The sequence below is a fragment of the Hemitrygon akajei genome, chromosome 6, assembly GCF_048418815.1.
Source record: "Hemitrygon akajei chromosome 6, sHemAka1.3, whole genome shotgun sequence".
Classification (NCBI taxonomy): domain Eukaryota; kingdom Metazoa; phylum Chordata; class Chondrichthyes; order Myliobatiformes; family Dasyatidae; genus Hemitrygon; species Hemitrygon akajei.
This window is the reverse complement of record NC_133129.1, coordinates 172,177,332-172,191,524: the sequence shown is the minus strand read 5'-3', so window position 1 is coordinate 172,191,524 and position 14,193 is coordinate 172,177,332. Positions and strand designations below refer to the sequence as shown.

At 42.2% G+C, this 14,193-nt stretch overlaps 1 protein-coding gene across 3 annotated transcripts in view; it reads right to left on the bottom strand.

Annotated features, from left to right (window-relative positions):
* Positions 1–14,193, bottom strand: part of LOC140729696 (glutamine-dependent NAD(+) synthetase-like) — a 76,975-nt gene that overhangs the window by 41,627 nt on the left and 21,155 nt on the right. For all 3 annotated transcript variants that reach the window (XM_073049775.1, XM_073049774.1, XM_073049776.1), the window contains exons 5-7: positions 13,280–13,369; positions 8,316–8,367; positions 6,679–6,767 (exon numbers count right to left, since the gene is read on the bottom strand). In XM_073049775.1, the coding sequence (XP_072905876.1) occupies positions 6,679–6,767; positions 8,316–8,367; positions 13,280–13,369 (231 nt within the window). The remainder of the gene's footprint in view (positions 1–6,678; positions 6,768–8,315; positions 8,368–13,279; positions 13,370–14,193) is intronic.

Here is a 14,193-nt window from a genome sequence, read left to right as displayed (position 1 = left end):
GACATGACAGAAAAATTATGTGCATGTTAACCCAAGTGCTGATCCAACATTGTCATAGCCGGGTGGGGTTAGCAGTGATGAGCCCCACTACCTATAAAATGCTCCCAATGGCGTGCATCTCAAATAACCTCTGACAAGTCCAGCTCACGGGTGGCTTAGCTACTAACAGGAGTACCTACTGACAGGAGAAGGGTTCACAGACCAATTACTGAGACCTTAAAACCAGTCGTTCCAGGGAGATTTGGGGGGGGGGGGCATCAACCGTGGTTGGCAGCTCAGCTAGAAGATTAACTCTGATCTCAAACCTCTACCGCCTTGTGCCCATACCCATTCATGGGGACGACTTTGGGAGTAAACACTGAGGAAAAATCCAGAGTTGGAGTCCCTAAAGCAGTCCTACGATGAATTCAATGTTGAACGACAACTCCTGAGAGACCACTGGTGCCAAACGGTATCGGACTCTGCCATTCCTTTGGTTTCATCAGCTGTGTGGAGAGGGGGAGTCCGCTGCATGGGCAACAGCTTATTCTCCATATCATAGTGCCCTGGCCTGCGTATATGTAGACAATTAGAGAAGGATACAACATCTTTGGTTCTGACCAACATATAGGTCAGAATTTGGTTTTGGAATGTCAAGCTCTTTTTTCTTGTAGTGGCATATCCCAGGTCTGCATTTGCTCGAGCATTTAGAATTAAAATTAATTGGATTGGAGGAGTGATAAGGTGATAAATACAAACAGAGAATTCTTTGGCTACCAGGAGATAAAGAGCAGGAATACACGGATTATTTTTCAAATGGCAGGCAGTGAATAATGAGATACAAAGATTAGTGCAGGGACACCAGCTAGTCAGTCAAAACCTGGTTATCCAAGTTACCATAACTCAGATACACTCACTTTATTAGGTACACCTGCTCGTTAATGGAAATATCTAATCAGCCAATCATGCAGCAGCAACTCAATATATAAAAGCATGCAGAGATGGTCAAGAAGTTCAATTGTTATTCAAACCCAAGGTCAGAATGGGGAAGAAATGTGATCCAGGTGACTTTGACCATGGAATGGTGGTTGGTGTCAGATGGGGTGGTTTGAGTATCTCAGAAACTGGTGATCTCCTGGGATTTTCATGCGTAACATTCTCTAGAGTTTACAGAGAACAGTTTAAAAAAAAAAAAAATAAAATAAATCAGTGACCAGCAGTTGTGGGGGGTGAAAACTCCTCATTAATGAGAGGTCAGAGAAGAATGGTCATACTGGTTCAAGCCAATAGGAAAGTGACAGTAACTCAAATAACCATGCATTACAATATTGGTGTGCAGAAGAGCATCTCTGAACACACAACACATCAAACCTTGAAGTGGATGGGCTACAGCAGCATAAGACCACGGACATACAATCAGTGGCCACTTTACTAGGTACAGGAGGTATCTACTAAAATGGCCAGAGTGTATAAATACTTTGAAAATAAATTTCCTTTGACTTTTTCTTCAGGCAGAACGATCAACTCTTGGGGAAAATGCCTACATAGAGTGTTTAAGGCAAGTATACACAGAATATCTACAAGTAATTAGATGCTTCATTGAGGGATCATCAACATTTTTTATGATCCAATAAAGATGGACTGAATAGTTTTAAACATCTATTATTAACTTCCGAACACCTTGGAAGTGTAATCAAAAATATGGATTTAGTTTGTCATTATCCTCAACCAAATTTTCTATTTATTACCCAGTCTACATAAGGAGCTGAGGAAACAGAAACGATCACCTCTTTCTGCAGCAAAAAGCAGAGGGTAAAATCAGAATCAGGTTTATTATCACCGGCATGTGACGTGAAATTTGTTAACTTAGCAGCAGCAGTTCAAAGCAATACATAAAAATTACAATAATAAGTAAATCAATTACAGTAAACGTATATTGAATAAATTAAAAATCGTGCCAAAAAAACAGAAATACAGTATATTAATAAAAGTGAGGTAGTGTCCAAGGGTTCAATGTCCATTTAGGAATCGGATGGCAGAGGGGAAGAAGCTGTTCCTGAATCGCTGAGTGTGTGCCTTCAGGCTTCTGTATCTCCTACCTGATGGTAACAGTGAGAAAAGGGCATGCCCTGGGTGCTGGAGGGTCTTAATAATGGACACTGCCTTTCTGAGACACCGCTCCCTGAAGATGTCCTGGGCACTTCGTAGGCTAGTGCCCAAGATGGAGCTGACTAAATTTACGACCCTCTGCAGCTTCTTTAGGTCCTGTGCAGTAGGCACCCCCCCCCCCCCCATACCAGACAGTGATGCAGCCTGTCAGAATGCTCTCCACAGTACATCTATAGAAGCTTGAATGTATTTGTTGACATGCCAAATCCCTTCAAACTCCTAATTAAGTACAACTGCTGTCTTGCCTTCTTTAGAATTGCATCGATACGTTGGGACCGGGTTACATCCTCAGAGATCTTGACACCTAGGAACTTGAAGCTGCTCACTCTCTCCACTTCTGATCCCTCTATGAGGATTGGTATGTGTTCCTTCATCTTACCCTTCCTGAAGTCCACAATCAGCTCTTTCATCTTACTGACGTTGAGTGCCAGGTTGTTGCTGCGGCACCACTCCACTAGTTGGCGCATCGCACCCCTGTACGCCCTCTCGTCACCAGAATAATAAACATGAGAAATTCCGCAGATACTGGAAATCCAAAGCAACACACTAAAAACGCTGGAGGAATTCAGTCAGCCAGGCAGCTCTGGCATTTTGTGTGCATTACTTTGATTTCCAGCATCTGCAGATTTTGTTTACAATCAGTGGCCACTTTATTAGGTACATCTGCTAATTAATGCAAACATCTAACCAATTAATCATATTGTAGCAACTTAATGCATAAAAGCATGCAGACATGGTCAAGAGGTTCAGTTGTTATTCAGACCAAACATCAGGATGAGGAAGAAATCTGATCTAAGTGTTGGTGCCAGACAAGGTGGCTTAAGTACCCAATAAAATGCCCCCTGAGTGTATATTTCAGTCTGCTATAAAAGATAGAATAGCAGGGAAGTTGGAGGATTGAGAAAAGCCAAAATGGACTCAAAGGAATGTATGCTTGACAAATCCACTGGAACTTTCTTCTTTTCAGGATGCAACTAGGAGAAAAGATTTGGGAGTACCTGTGTAAATGGACTTTTGGGCAGGTTTTGTTTGGGTCCCACTGCTCTACACTCTCTATGCCCACGATAGTGTGGCTAGGCACAGCTCAGACGCCATCAATAAATTTACTGACGACAACTATTGTTGGCAGAATTTCAGATGGTAACGAAGAGGAATCCAGGCGTGAGATTTATCAGCTGTTGGAGTGGTGTCACGACGACAACCTTGCACTCAACATCAGTAAGAGCAAGGAATTGATTGGAGACCTCAGGAAGGGGGAGGCAAGGGAACACACACCAGTCCTCATCGAAGGATCAGCAGCGGATAGGGTGAGCAGTCTCAAGTTCCTGCAATTACAAAGAAGGCATGCCAGTAGCTATATTTCATTAGGGGTTTGAGGAGAAATGGCATGTCACCAAAGACACGCAGAAGTTTCTACAGATAACACTATAGAGAGCACTCCAACTGGTTGCATCACCGTCTGGTATGGGAGTGGGCGGGGTGATTGGAAAAATTTGCAAAGAGTTGCAAACTCAGCCAGCTTCGTTATGGGCACCAGCCTCCCCCAGCGCTGAGGACATCTTCAAAAGGGAATGCCTTCAAAAGGCAGCATCCATCAAGTTGGGCTTCATTAGTTGAGGGATTCAAGAGCCACGAGTTAACGTTGCAGCTCAGTAAAACTGGCTGAATCACACTTGGAATGCTGTGTTCAGTTCTGTTCGTCTCATTATAGGAAGAATGTAGAAGCCAGAATGCTGCCTGGACATGTCTTATGAAGATCAGTTGAGCAAGCTTTTGGGTGTTTCCTCGTTGGAGCAAAAGGAACATGACAGCTGACTTGATAGAGGTGTATAAGATGATAAGACGCATACAGAGAGAGGATAACCATAGACTTTTCTTCCCAAGGTGGATATGGCTAATACAAGACAGAATAATTTTAAGATGATTGGAGGAAAGTATGGAGGAGGGTGTGATGTCAGAGGCAAGTTCTTTACACAGAGTGTAAAGATGGTAGAGGCAGGTATATTAGAGGTATTTAAGGAATTTTTAGATAGGCACATGGCTGATAGAAATATGGGGGGCTATCTGGAAGAGAAGGGTTAGATTGATCTTAGAGTAGGTCAAAAGATCGGCACAACATCGTTGGCAGAATACTGAAACATCAAGTTTTATACCCTCAACATTTTCTGTACTTTAGTCATGTCATACAACACGCTATCTTCATGTGTGTGGACACACAAAGCTGGGTAAGACAGCAAACTTTAAGAAGATGCAGAAAAGTTGATTTGAACAAGCTGACCGAGGGATGAGATGCAGTGTAACAGGATAACTCTGAGATTGTCCCTTTTGGTGGCAGATTAGCAGGAAAGCAGATTAGCTCAGTGATAGATTGGGAAAAGTGGAAGTTCAACAAGACATTGAGGCGTCCTTAATCAGGTGTGACAGATAATTAGGGAAGCAAATTATATGATGGCCTTCATATTAAGAGGTCTCAATTGTCGTGTGTACTGTGGTCCATCTTATGAACAGATAGAGCCAAAGTTCCTTACAAGGTTTCTTACCATTTTCAACACATCAAAGAAGCCTTTCATCAGTCACTACTGTTTAAGAAAATTGATCGCAGCCTCAGGTAAGATATGACAACACTCAGGTTTTCACCAAAGATTAAGAAACAAAGAAATTAACCGCAGTGTTCTTCCAGACTTCTATTTATTCAAACATTTAGAACAGTTTATATGGTAATGATCAGAGTATTGGCTGTAAGGGGAGGTTGAAGGACCTTAAAATGTTTACTTTGGAGCATCAGGGGTTGAGGGGAAACCTTACAGAAGTTTATAAGATTATTTAAAGGTTCAAAGTACATTTATTATCAAAGTATGTATGCAGTATACAACTCTGAGATTTGTCTTCTCAGACAGCTACAAACAAAAAAGAAACACCATGGAAACTGTTCACAGAGCGCATCAAACACCCAATGCACAAAAGAAAAAGAGCAATTTGCACACACACAGCGAGAAAAGAAAACGAGTGGAAAGACACAGATTACAAAACATCAAACCACAAAGTCATTGAGCCAGTCTAGGAATGTTCAGTTTACTTCAGTTCAGTTATGAAATATGTGCATAAGGCAGGTAGTCAGAATCTTTTCCCAAGGGTGGAAATGTTAAGTATTAGTGAGCATCATTTTAAGATGAAAAAAAAGGAAATATTTCAAAGGGATGTGTGGGTCTATATCTTTTTTTCCCTGAGGAGAAGCAAGTGACTGGAACATACTGCGAGGGGTGGTGGTGGAAGCAGAAATCCAAGTAGCTTCAAGATGATTTTAGACAGACATGAATCAGCAGGATATGCAGGACTTCAGTGTGTGTCAGCAGGTGTGTCGTGGGAGACGGAAGATCGGAAGCAGCGAGCTGGCTGTGTGCCCAGAGACCACAGTTCTTTGGGCACAGAGCTCGGGAAAAGCAACGCAACGGACTTTTAACATTGTAAACCCGCGAGTTGTTTGTAACTTCTCCACTCTCGCTGTGAAACAGGGACATCTCTTTTTCCCTTATTAGGGAGAGTGAGAGCCTGTGGTGTGTCGAATACCGGGTGAACGAGTAGTCTTTGTGGTACTGCAAGTCTGTGTCTTTGCTGATGCTTTGCTGCACGCTTGAGAGTGGTTAGGGGAGCAGAGAAGGTTATTGGGGTCTCCCTACCTTCTGTCCAAGACCCCTTTCAGAGTCGATGCCTCCAGAAGACACGGTACATCATTAAAGACCCCTCACACCCTCTCCATGAACTGTTTGTTCTTCTGCCATCAGGCAAACGTTACAGGAGCATCAAAACAAAAACCACAAGGCTACTAAACAGCTTCCTCCCACAGGCAGTCAGACTGCTAAATAGCTGCTCTACCTGACTCTGCTTTGGACTCTTTTAACTTGCACTGGACACTTGATTTTAACCGCCATGTGGCTGTTGTGTTTTACTATTTATTGTTGCGTTTGTTATGTTATGATTGCCCCTGGGAAACACTGTCTCATTCTGCCCTGCAGAGCTGATGTACGGTTGGAATGACAATAAAGTTTTTGAATCTTGAATGCTCGGTGGGGGGTGCCGATGCTTTTCTTTTGCTGGTGGGGGAGGGGAGGTTGTTGCTTTGCTGCCGCTTACACGTGGGAGGGGGGAGCTGGGGGGGGTTGGGGTTCTTACTGTCATTCATTCTTTGGGGGCACTCTGCTTACATGGATGGTTGTGAAGAAAAAGAATTTCAGGATGTATATTGTATACATTCCTCTGACATTAAATGTACATGTAAACCATGGAACATGTGCTGGCAGAAGGGACAAATATAATTTAGCATCATGTTCAGAACAGACATCTTCCCTGTATTTTACTGTTCTCTGTTCTAATATTCTGTGAACACTGCCATTTAATGGGAGATTACTGTGCACCACTTAACTGTTGCATTTCCAAAAACTTTGACTTTGGTGACACTTTAAAAAAGCCCTGCAGGCTACAAAGCAAATGCTGAGATCATGAAAGATACAGAACAAAAGGAGAGGTTTATACCTATCGGCAGCCCAAAGTTCCTCACATATTTCACTTCCAAGACAGGTGTCCTTTGTTGCCAATACAGCATCGCCAAACGGGACCGTTTCCTTAAAGAAGAGGATGAATTTTGTTATTGTCTTCTACTTTCATTTTTCTCTCCAATACACTTAATTCTCAAGAGGTGTATGCATTTGAGAACAAGATATGCTCAGGAATCGAAACCACTTTGTTGCTGGAACTGGTTTCTTTTACTTGCTCAGACTCTGGGGGGGCGGGTGTTGCTAGGAAGGCCAGCACCCAGCGCAGAACACCGCTCCTCGGAAAGGTGGTGCTGATCCATCCTCTTAAACCTCTGGTCATTCCTGTGAACTCCAAACAACTTACAGCTGCCCTGAGAAATAGCAAATAGAGTCCGAGCAGGGAAAACGTTAAGTAATTCACTTTGAAAGGTCAGATTTGAAGGCAGAATACACGGTTCATGGCAGGATTCATCGTAGCATGGAGGAACAGAGAGAGCGAGGAGCCCACGCCCATAGACCCCTCAAAGTTGATGGGGCTGTTAGGAAGGCACCTGTTGCGTTGGCCTTCATTTGTCAGGGTTTAAGTTGCAAGGTAATGTTGCAGTTCTTTAAAACCATGGTTAGCGGGCACTTGGAATATTGTTTTCAATTCTGGTCACTTCATTATAGGAAAGCAATCAAAAGAACAACAACAGAAAAAAAGTAATTCAGGTATTATTTTGAAAAAAAGTGCTAGATTGCAGGAAAAAGTGAATACTATTGCCAAAAGGCATCTCAACAATTGATACAATTTCAAAATTCACTGAAGGAGGAAGAAATCATTGATAATAGAAAGCAGAATACAGAACTGTGAAAAAGTCTTAAGTACATACACAGAGATAGGGCACCTAAGACTTCACAGTACTGTAGTAATTTTATGTCTATGAGATCACATGTAACACTGCAAAAATATATATATAGCTAGGATGCCTGAGACTTTGTATATGTCAAGGTGGAGCGGAGAGTGAGTTTGTAAACCTGGCAGGAGCAAAGGATGTTGGGAATGGCAAGGGTGGATGGGTGTGGGACAGGTGGCAGAGGAGGAGAGCCAGGGGCGGGGATGGTGCGGGTGCAGACACACCCAGTCCTGAGACACCAGGCAAGGTCATTTGATTCCAAGCTATTGGTTTATTTGATCATTACAGAATGTCTCTGATGCTTTCCCACTCCCTCCCCCTTTCCCAACCATGATTCCCCTCTCCCTGTCCCCTTCCCACCTTCAGTCCACAACTGAGACCCATAATCAGAATCAGGTTTATCATCACTCACACGCCATGAAATTAGTGTTTTTGCTGCAGCAGCACAGTGCAACACATAAAATTACTACAGTACTATGCAAAAGTCTTGGGCACCCCAGCGATATATTTGTGCTGAAGATTTTTGCACAAAACTGTACAAGAGCAGGGTAAATGCTTTCAATCCAAGAGGCTCTGTTGAAGATGCAAGCCTTTTCAATTATGGGTTTGCACAAACACCCAGTGGAAGAGATTTTACAAAGTCAAGGGCCAGATATGAGAATAACGAGCAACTGGAATTCAAAACCAATTCCAGGCCATAACAATATGCAAAACAGTAACCAACAGCTGTTCAGCTCACCTGTCCCGTCACAGATTGGATTATTTCTGGAAGATAATACTCTTCTACTACCCTAAGAATAGAAAGGAATAAACACCAAATTATTTATGTTCTTCCACATAGATTTTAAACATTTTAAAGTCACTTATCGTCTGTAGTACAGGCAATCCCCGGGTTACGAATGAATTCCGTTCCTGAGTCCATCTTTAAGTCGGATTTGTACGCAAGTCGGAACAGGTACATCTGGTATTATTTAGCGTCAGTTAGTCAAACGTTTGTCTTAGTATATATTTTACCTTTCTACGCATATAAAACACTTAAGAAATGTATGTATTCCAATAATTAAACCACTGCGTTGCTTAGTAATAATTGTAGTTTTAATCGGGCAGGGCCTTTCATATGCTCCATTATTCTCACTTTATCCTTTACCTGTATCCTTTAAAATTGTTCCGATCATTGACCGACTGTAGCCTAAAGCTTTTCCAATGACCAATGGCATTTCACCTCTTTCCGATCGCTTTATTATTTCTACTTTATTTTCAATCGCAATCGTTTTCCGTCAAGGGAACGGAAAACTGCAGATTCATCAGCAACCGCGGGCAGCAAGTCCTCTGCTCTCCCGGGTCCTAAATTCCACCCGCACTGAGACAGGTTAAATGTGACAAGTAGGGGCGGTGCTGACTGGGAAAGGGTGGGGGAGGGGTCAGGGTGAATCTTGCTAAGAAATATTTAAGCCAAATACAAAGTTACACACTCAACACAGTGTTAACGGCAACGACTTAAATGGCAGACGGCATCGTGATCCAACTTAAAATGGCAGACAGTGTCATGATTCGACTTAAAATGGCGGACAGCATTCTCCTCCCTCCATTTGTAAGTACGAGTTGTTCGTAAGTTGGACGTTTGTAACTCGGGGACTGCCTGTACTGCAGTTTGTCAATCAACATATTTCTTAAAACTATGTTTCAGATTTATGGATCATTGGGATCTCTTCTAGCAAAGGTACAACCCGTACCAAAGAGACAGGTTACACCTGAACCCGAACTGGTTCAATGTCCTTGCAGGCAGATTTGTTCCCGAGGATTTCAACCAATTTGGCAGGGAGATGGGAGCCAGAGTGACAAAGCTGAGGATGGGGTACAGTAGTTGTTTTTACAAACAGGGACAATGTGGTGTAACTCCTATCAAGAAGAGGCTGATGATTGGGCAAAATTGCAGTCAACAGGATTAATTGCAATGTAAAAGGCAGACAAAATTGAAAAGGGGGCATACAGGCAGAAAGTGTTATATCTGAATGTGTGCAGTATATGGAATAACATAGATGAACTTGTAGAGCATAGTTAAAATTGGCATGTACGATGTTGCAGGCATCACTGAATCATGGCTGAAAGAGGATTATAGCTAGGAGCTTAATATCCAGAGACAAACATTGTATCGAAAGTTCAGGCAGGAAGGCAGAGGGGGTGGCATTGCTCTGTTGCTAAAAAAATGAAATGAAATCATTAGAAAGAGATGAGACAGAGTCATATGGTGCTGAATTATTGTGGATAGAGTTAAGGAACTGCAAGGGTAAAAAGACCCTGATGGGAGTTGTATACAGACCCCCAAACAGTAGTAAGGATGTGGTCTACAAATTACAACGGGAGATAGAAAATGCATGCCAAATGGACAATGTTACAATAGTCACGGGGGATTTCAATATGCAGGTAGATTGGGAAAATCAGGTTGGTGCTGGATTACAGGAGGGGGAATTTCTAGAGTGTCTACAAGATGGCTTTTTAGACCAGCTTATGGTGGAGTCCACTAGGGGTTCAGCTATTCTGGAATGGGTGGTGTGCAAAATTGATTAGAGAGCTTAAGGTAAAAGAACTGTTAGGGGCAAGTGATCATAATATGATCAAATTCACCCTGAAATTTGAGAAGAGGAAGCTAAAGTCAGATGTACCAGTATTACAGTGGAGTAAAGGGAATTACAGAGGCCAGAATTGATTGGAAAGGAACACTGGCAGGGATGTTGGCAAAGCAGCAATGGCTGGGATTTCTGGAAGCAACTCGGAAGGCGCAGATTACGTACATCGCAAAGAGGAAGTAGTATTCTAAAGGCAAGATACCACAAATATTTATGACAAAGCCAAAGAAACAATACTGGGATGTGGAAAACTCCACTACAAATGTCTTCAAACTCTAAAGCACGTGCGGACATAATACTTTGCATCCATTTGGTCAAATTCCCCTCAGGGCTTTTCCTCACAGCAAAGAGCCATGCAAAAATTCCAAAGAAGCTGCAAATTCCACTGCCCTTCTTGTTGCTTTTTCTAAAAACACAGTCAAATTGGTTAGACACAACCCAGGCCGTTTTGATTTGATACAAACAACACATTTCACCGTATGTTTCAATCTACATGGGTAATTGAACATAGAACATACAAAAAGTTGGAAAAAGTCCAGATGGAGTGGACGTGCAGAAAATGTTTCCTGTAGTGGGGGGGGAAGGTCTCAGTCCAGAGGGTAGAACCTCAGAATACAAGGATGCCCCTTTAGAACAGAGATGAGGAGGAATTTCTTTAGCCAAAGGGTGGTGAATCTGGAATTCATTGTCACAGGCAGCTGTGGAGGCCAAGTCATTGGGTATATTTAAAACAGAGGTTGATATGATTCTTGATTAGTAAGGGTATCACTTGATGGGCAGAATGGCCTAAGTTTGCTCCTGTCTTATGGACAAATAAAGCTAATCTCTAATCTTTAATATTAGCTAGCTTTTCATGACTAACTGCTGACTGGTTCCTAACTGATGATTAATTGTGTCCCTCAGAACCATTACGATAATTTTCTCAATAGTCTTCACTCTTTAGCAATAATATAACATTACAAGCTCACCAGTCCTCATGTACTTTGCTTAAAACAATGGAGGATTTGGAAGTCAATGGTTAGAGTCTTTGCTATTTCTTCTTCTCCAGAATAGAATTAACTAAAGCAAAGTACTAAACCAGGGGTTTCCAACCTTTCTAAATGGTATTGATCCCTGGCATGAAGAAGGTTGGGTACCCCAGCACTAAACCACCTCACCATCTTAATCCCACTCATCATTTCTGACTTCTCTTCATGATAAAGTCTGCATTGTCCTCCTCAAGAGGAGAATGGCAAGACTGGTTCATGTATTAAGAACCTTGTCCACCCAACCATAAAGTGTTTGGTCTATATAGACTCTTTCTTGATCTTAATCAAACATTTTTCCACATTTTTTCACTCTCATCCCTTTATAGACTTTCATCTCTCATGCACTTGGGAAGATAGTGAAACAACTATGGATTGCAAGACAAGTTTAATGTTTGACTTGACATGCCAAAGGTAATACCCGATTGTAGGTTGACTTATTCCTCCAAACAGGTAAAATGGTTGGGCAGAGTTTATCAATGATTGGTATTTGCTAGAAGTTTGAACACATGGTATTTTCCTACTGGAATAGTGAATAAATATCATTCAGAATACCTGTCACCCACCCACAGATCCTGACGTGCACACAGTGGCCACATTATTAGTCATCTCCTGCACCTAATAAAGTGGCCATTAAGTGCACGTTCGTGGTCTGCTGCTGTAGCCCACCCATTTCAAGGTTCAACATGTTATACATTCAGAGATGCTCTTTTGCACATCACCGTTGTAACGCATGGTTACTTGAAATACTGTTGCTTTCCTGTCAGCTTGAAGCAAGCCTTGCCTTTCTCCTCTGACCTCTCTCGTTAACAAGGCACTTTCATCTGCAGAACTACCGCTCAGTGGATGTTTTGAGTTTTTCCATTATTCCTTGTACTCTTGAGACTGTCGTGCGTGAAAATCCTAGGAGCTCAGCAGTTCCTGAGATACTCAAACCACCCCATCTGGCACCAACAATCGTTCCACAGTCAAAGTCACTTAGATCACATTTCTTCCAAATTCTGATAACTGGTCTGGACAACAAATGAATCTCTTGAACACGTCTGCATGTATCGAGCTGCTGCCACATGATTGGCTGATTAGGTATTTGCATCAATGATTTGGTGGGTCTTTCTCCAGTGGCCAAATAAACTAGAGAAAATGACAGCATAAAAGGTTCAAGAAATAAAAAGTTACATGTTACGACATTGTGGCTGGTGGGAGAAAACGGCATGTGATCCCCTGGATAATGCACCGAAATACAGATCTCCAATTTAGAAGACTTTTAGGTAGAAGGATTAAAGTAAGTGAGCTTGCTTATCCAGACACTTTGTCTTGCACTGCTTTGAAAGTTCCATATTCATTACGTCAAAAACTGAGCACAAGTGGCTGAGTTATAAAGTGTCGGTCAAGATTGACAGCCACTCACACATTGCATGCCATCCATATAAACTGTTTAATCATTGATCAGAAAAACATCAGCTTTTCTTTTTTCAGTTATTCATTGATAGTAACATTGACATCACGGGCTAAACTCACAGACCCTGCTCAATCCTAGATGTCCTCAAACAAAAGTCTAATAGGCTAGAGTTTCAGTAAGGAAGCCAGTCATTGGTGCTTCTGGAATCTGAAACACCAGATCTAGTAAGGGGTGACAACAATTTCCTTCCCTGAAATACACAATTGACCAAATGTTTTTCTAATGACAATTGAGTGGGTTCATGGTAACATTACCAAGACATTATTCATTACAGATCCTCCCCCACCTTATTACTGCTCATGGGTGCCTGATTTATAAATAGCCTGTACAGATGAAAAAGCATTTTGGAAGACTGGTGATACGGATTTGTCAGTTACCGCATTGTTGCGGGCATCTACTAACATACGGGGACATGACTTGTGGCTATCTTTCCCACTTGCAAACTATCCAGGTTACGAACAGTTCACAAGAGTGGAACACTTGACGTAACCAGGTTGCCATGGAGAGATCTGAACTTGTGTCTCCTGCAAAACACTCCAGGCCTCCGATTACTGGTTTCGGAACAAGTCAGTGCATCAAATCTTTGCCTTACCTTGGTTTGTTCCACGGCAAGAACCAGCGTAATTCCCTGTAGTTCCCTCCATTTGCCATCAGCAGCTTTGGTCTAATTAACAATACTTTTCTGTAATATCAAAGCACAAAATTTTTTTTACAGATTTTCTTTACGATTAGGGAAAAAAAGCACATAAACTCACCAGTAAAAGCATTCCCAACAACAGACCTTGAGTATTTTACACCCAAGACACAAATATTCTAAATATCATGCAAGTTCCCAGAATAAACAAGATTAACCAGAATTCAAGAAACCATGTACTGTCTAAATGTACGATGTCACATCTTCAGTCCTCCCTCCCAACTCTGATGCCATTTCACTATCGAGATACACTGCAAAAAAGGCCTTTCCGGCCCTTCAAGCCGTGCCACCCAGCAATCTCCCGATTTAACCCTAGCCTAATCACGGGACAATTTACAATGGTCACCAACTACCAAGTGGTATGTCACTGGAGGAAACCCACATGGTCACAGGGAGAATGCACAAACTCCTTACAAACAGTGACGGGCCACCTGTACTGTAAAGCATCGTGCTAACCACTTCTCTACCACGCTGACAAGCTCACATCTGCACCCTCGGCCTGATCTCAGAGAAGATTCATTCCAGATCCATTTTAATATAAAGATTCAAAGAAACTTTGTCACCTGTACATCAAAACATAGCATGAAATGCACAGTTTGCATCGAATCATCGAGGACTGTGCTGGGTAGCCGCCACACTTCTGGTGCCAACATAGCAAGCTCACAGTAACCCAAACCATACGTTTTTGGAATGAGGGAGGAAACCAGAGCATCAGGAGGAAATCCACGCGGCCACGAGGATAATGTACAAACTCATTACAGACAGCAGCGGGAATCCAACTCTTATCAGTGATCACTGGGTCTTAAAGTAAT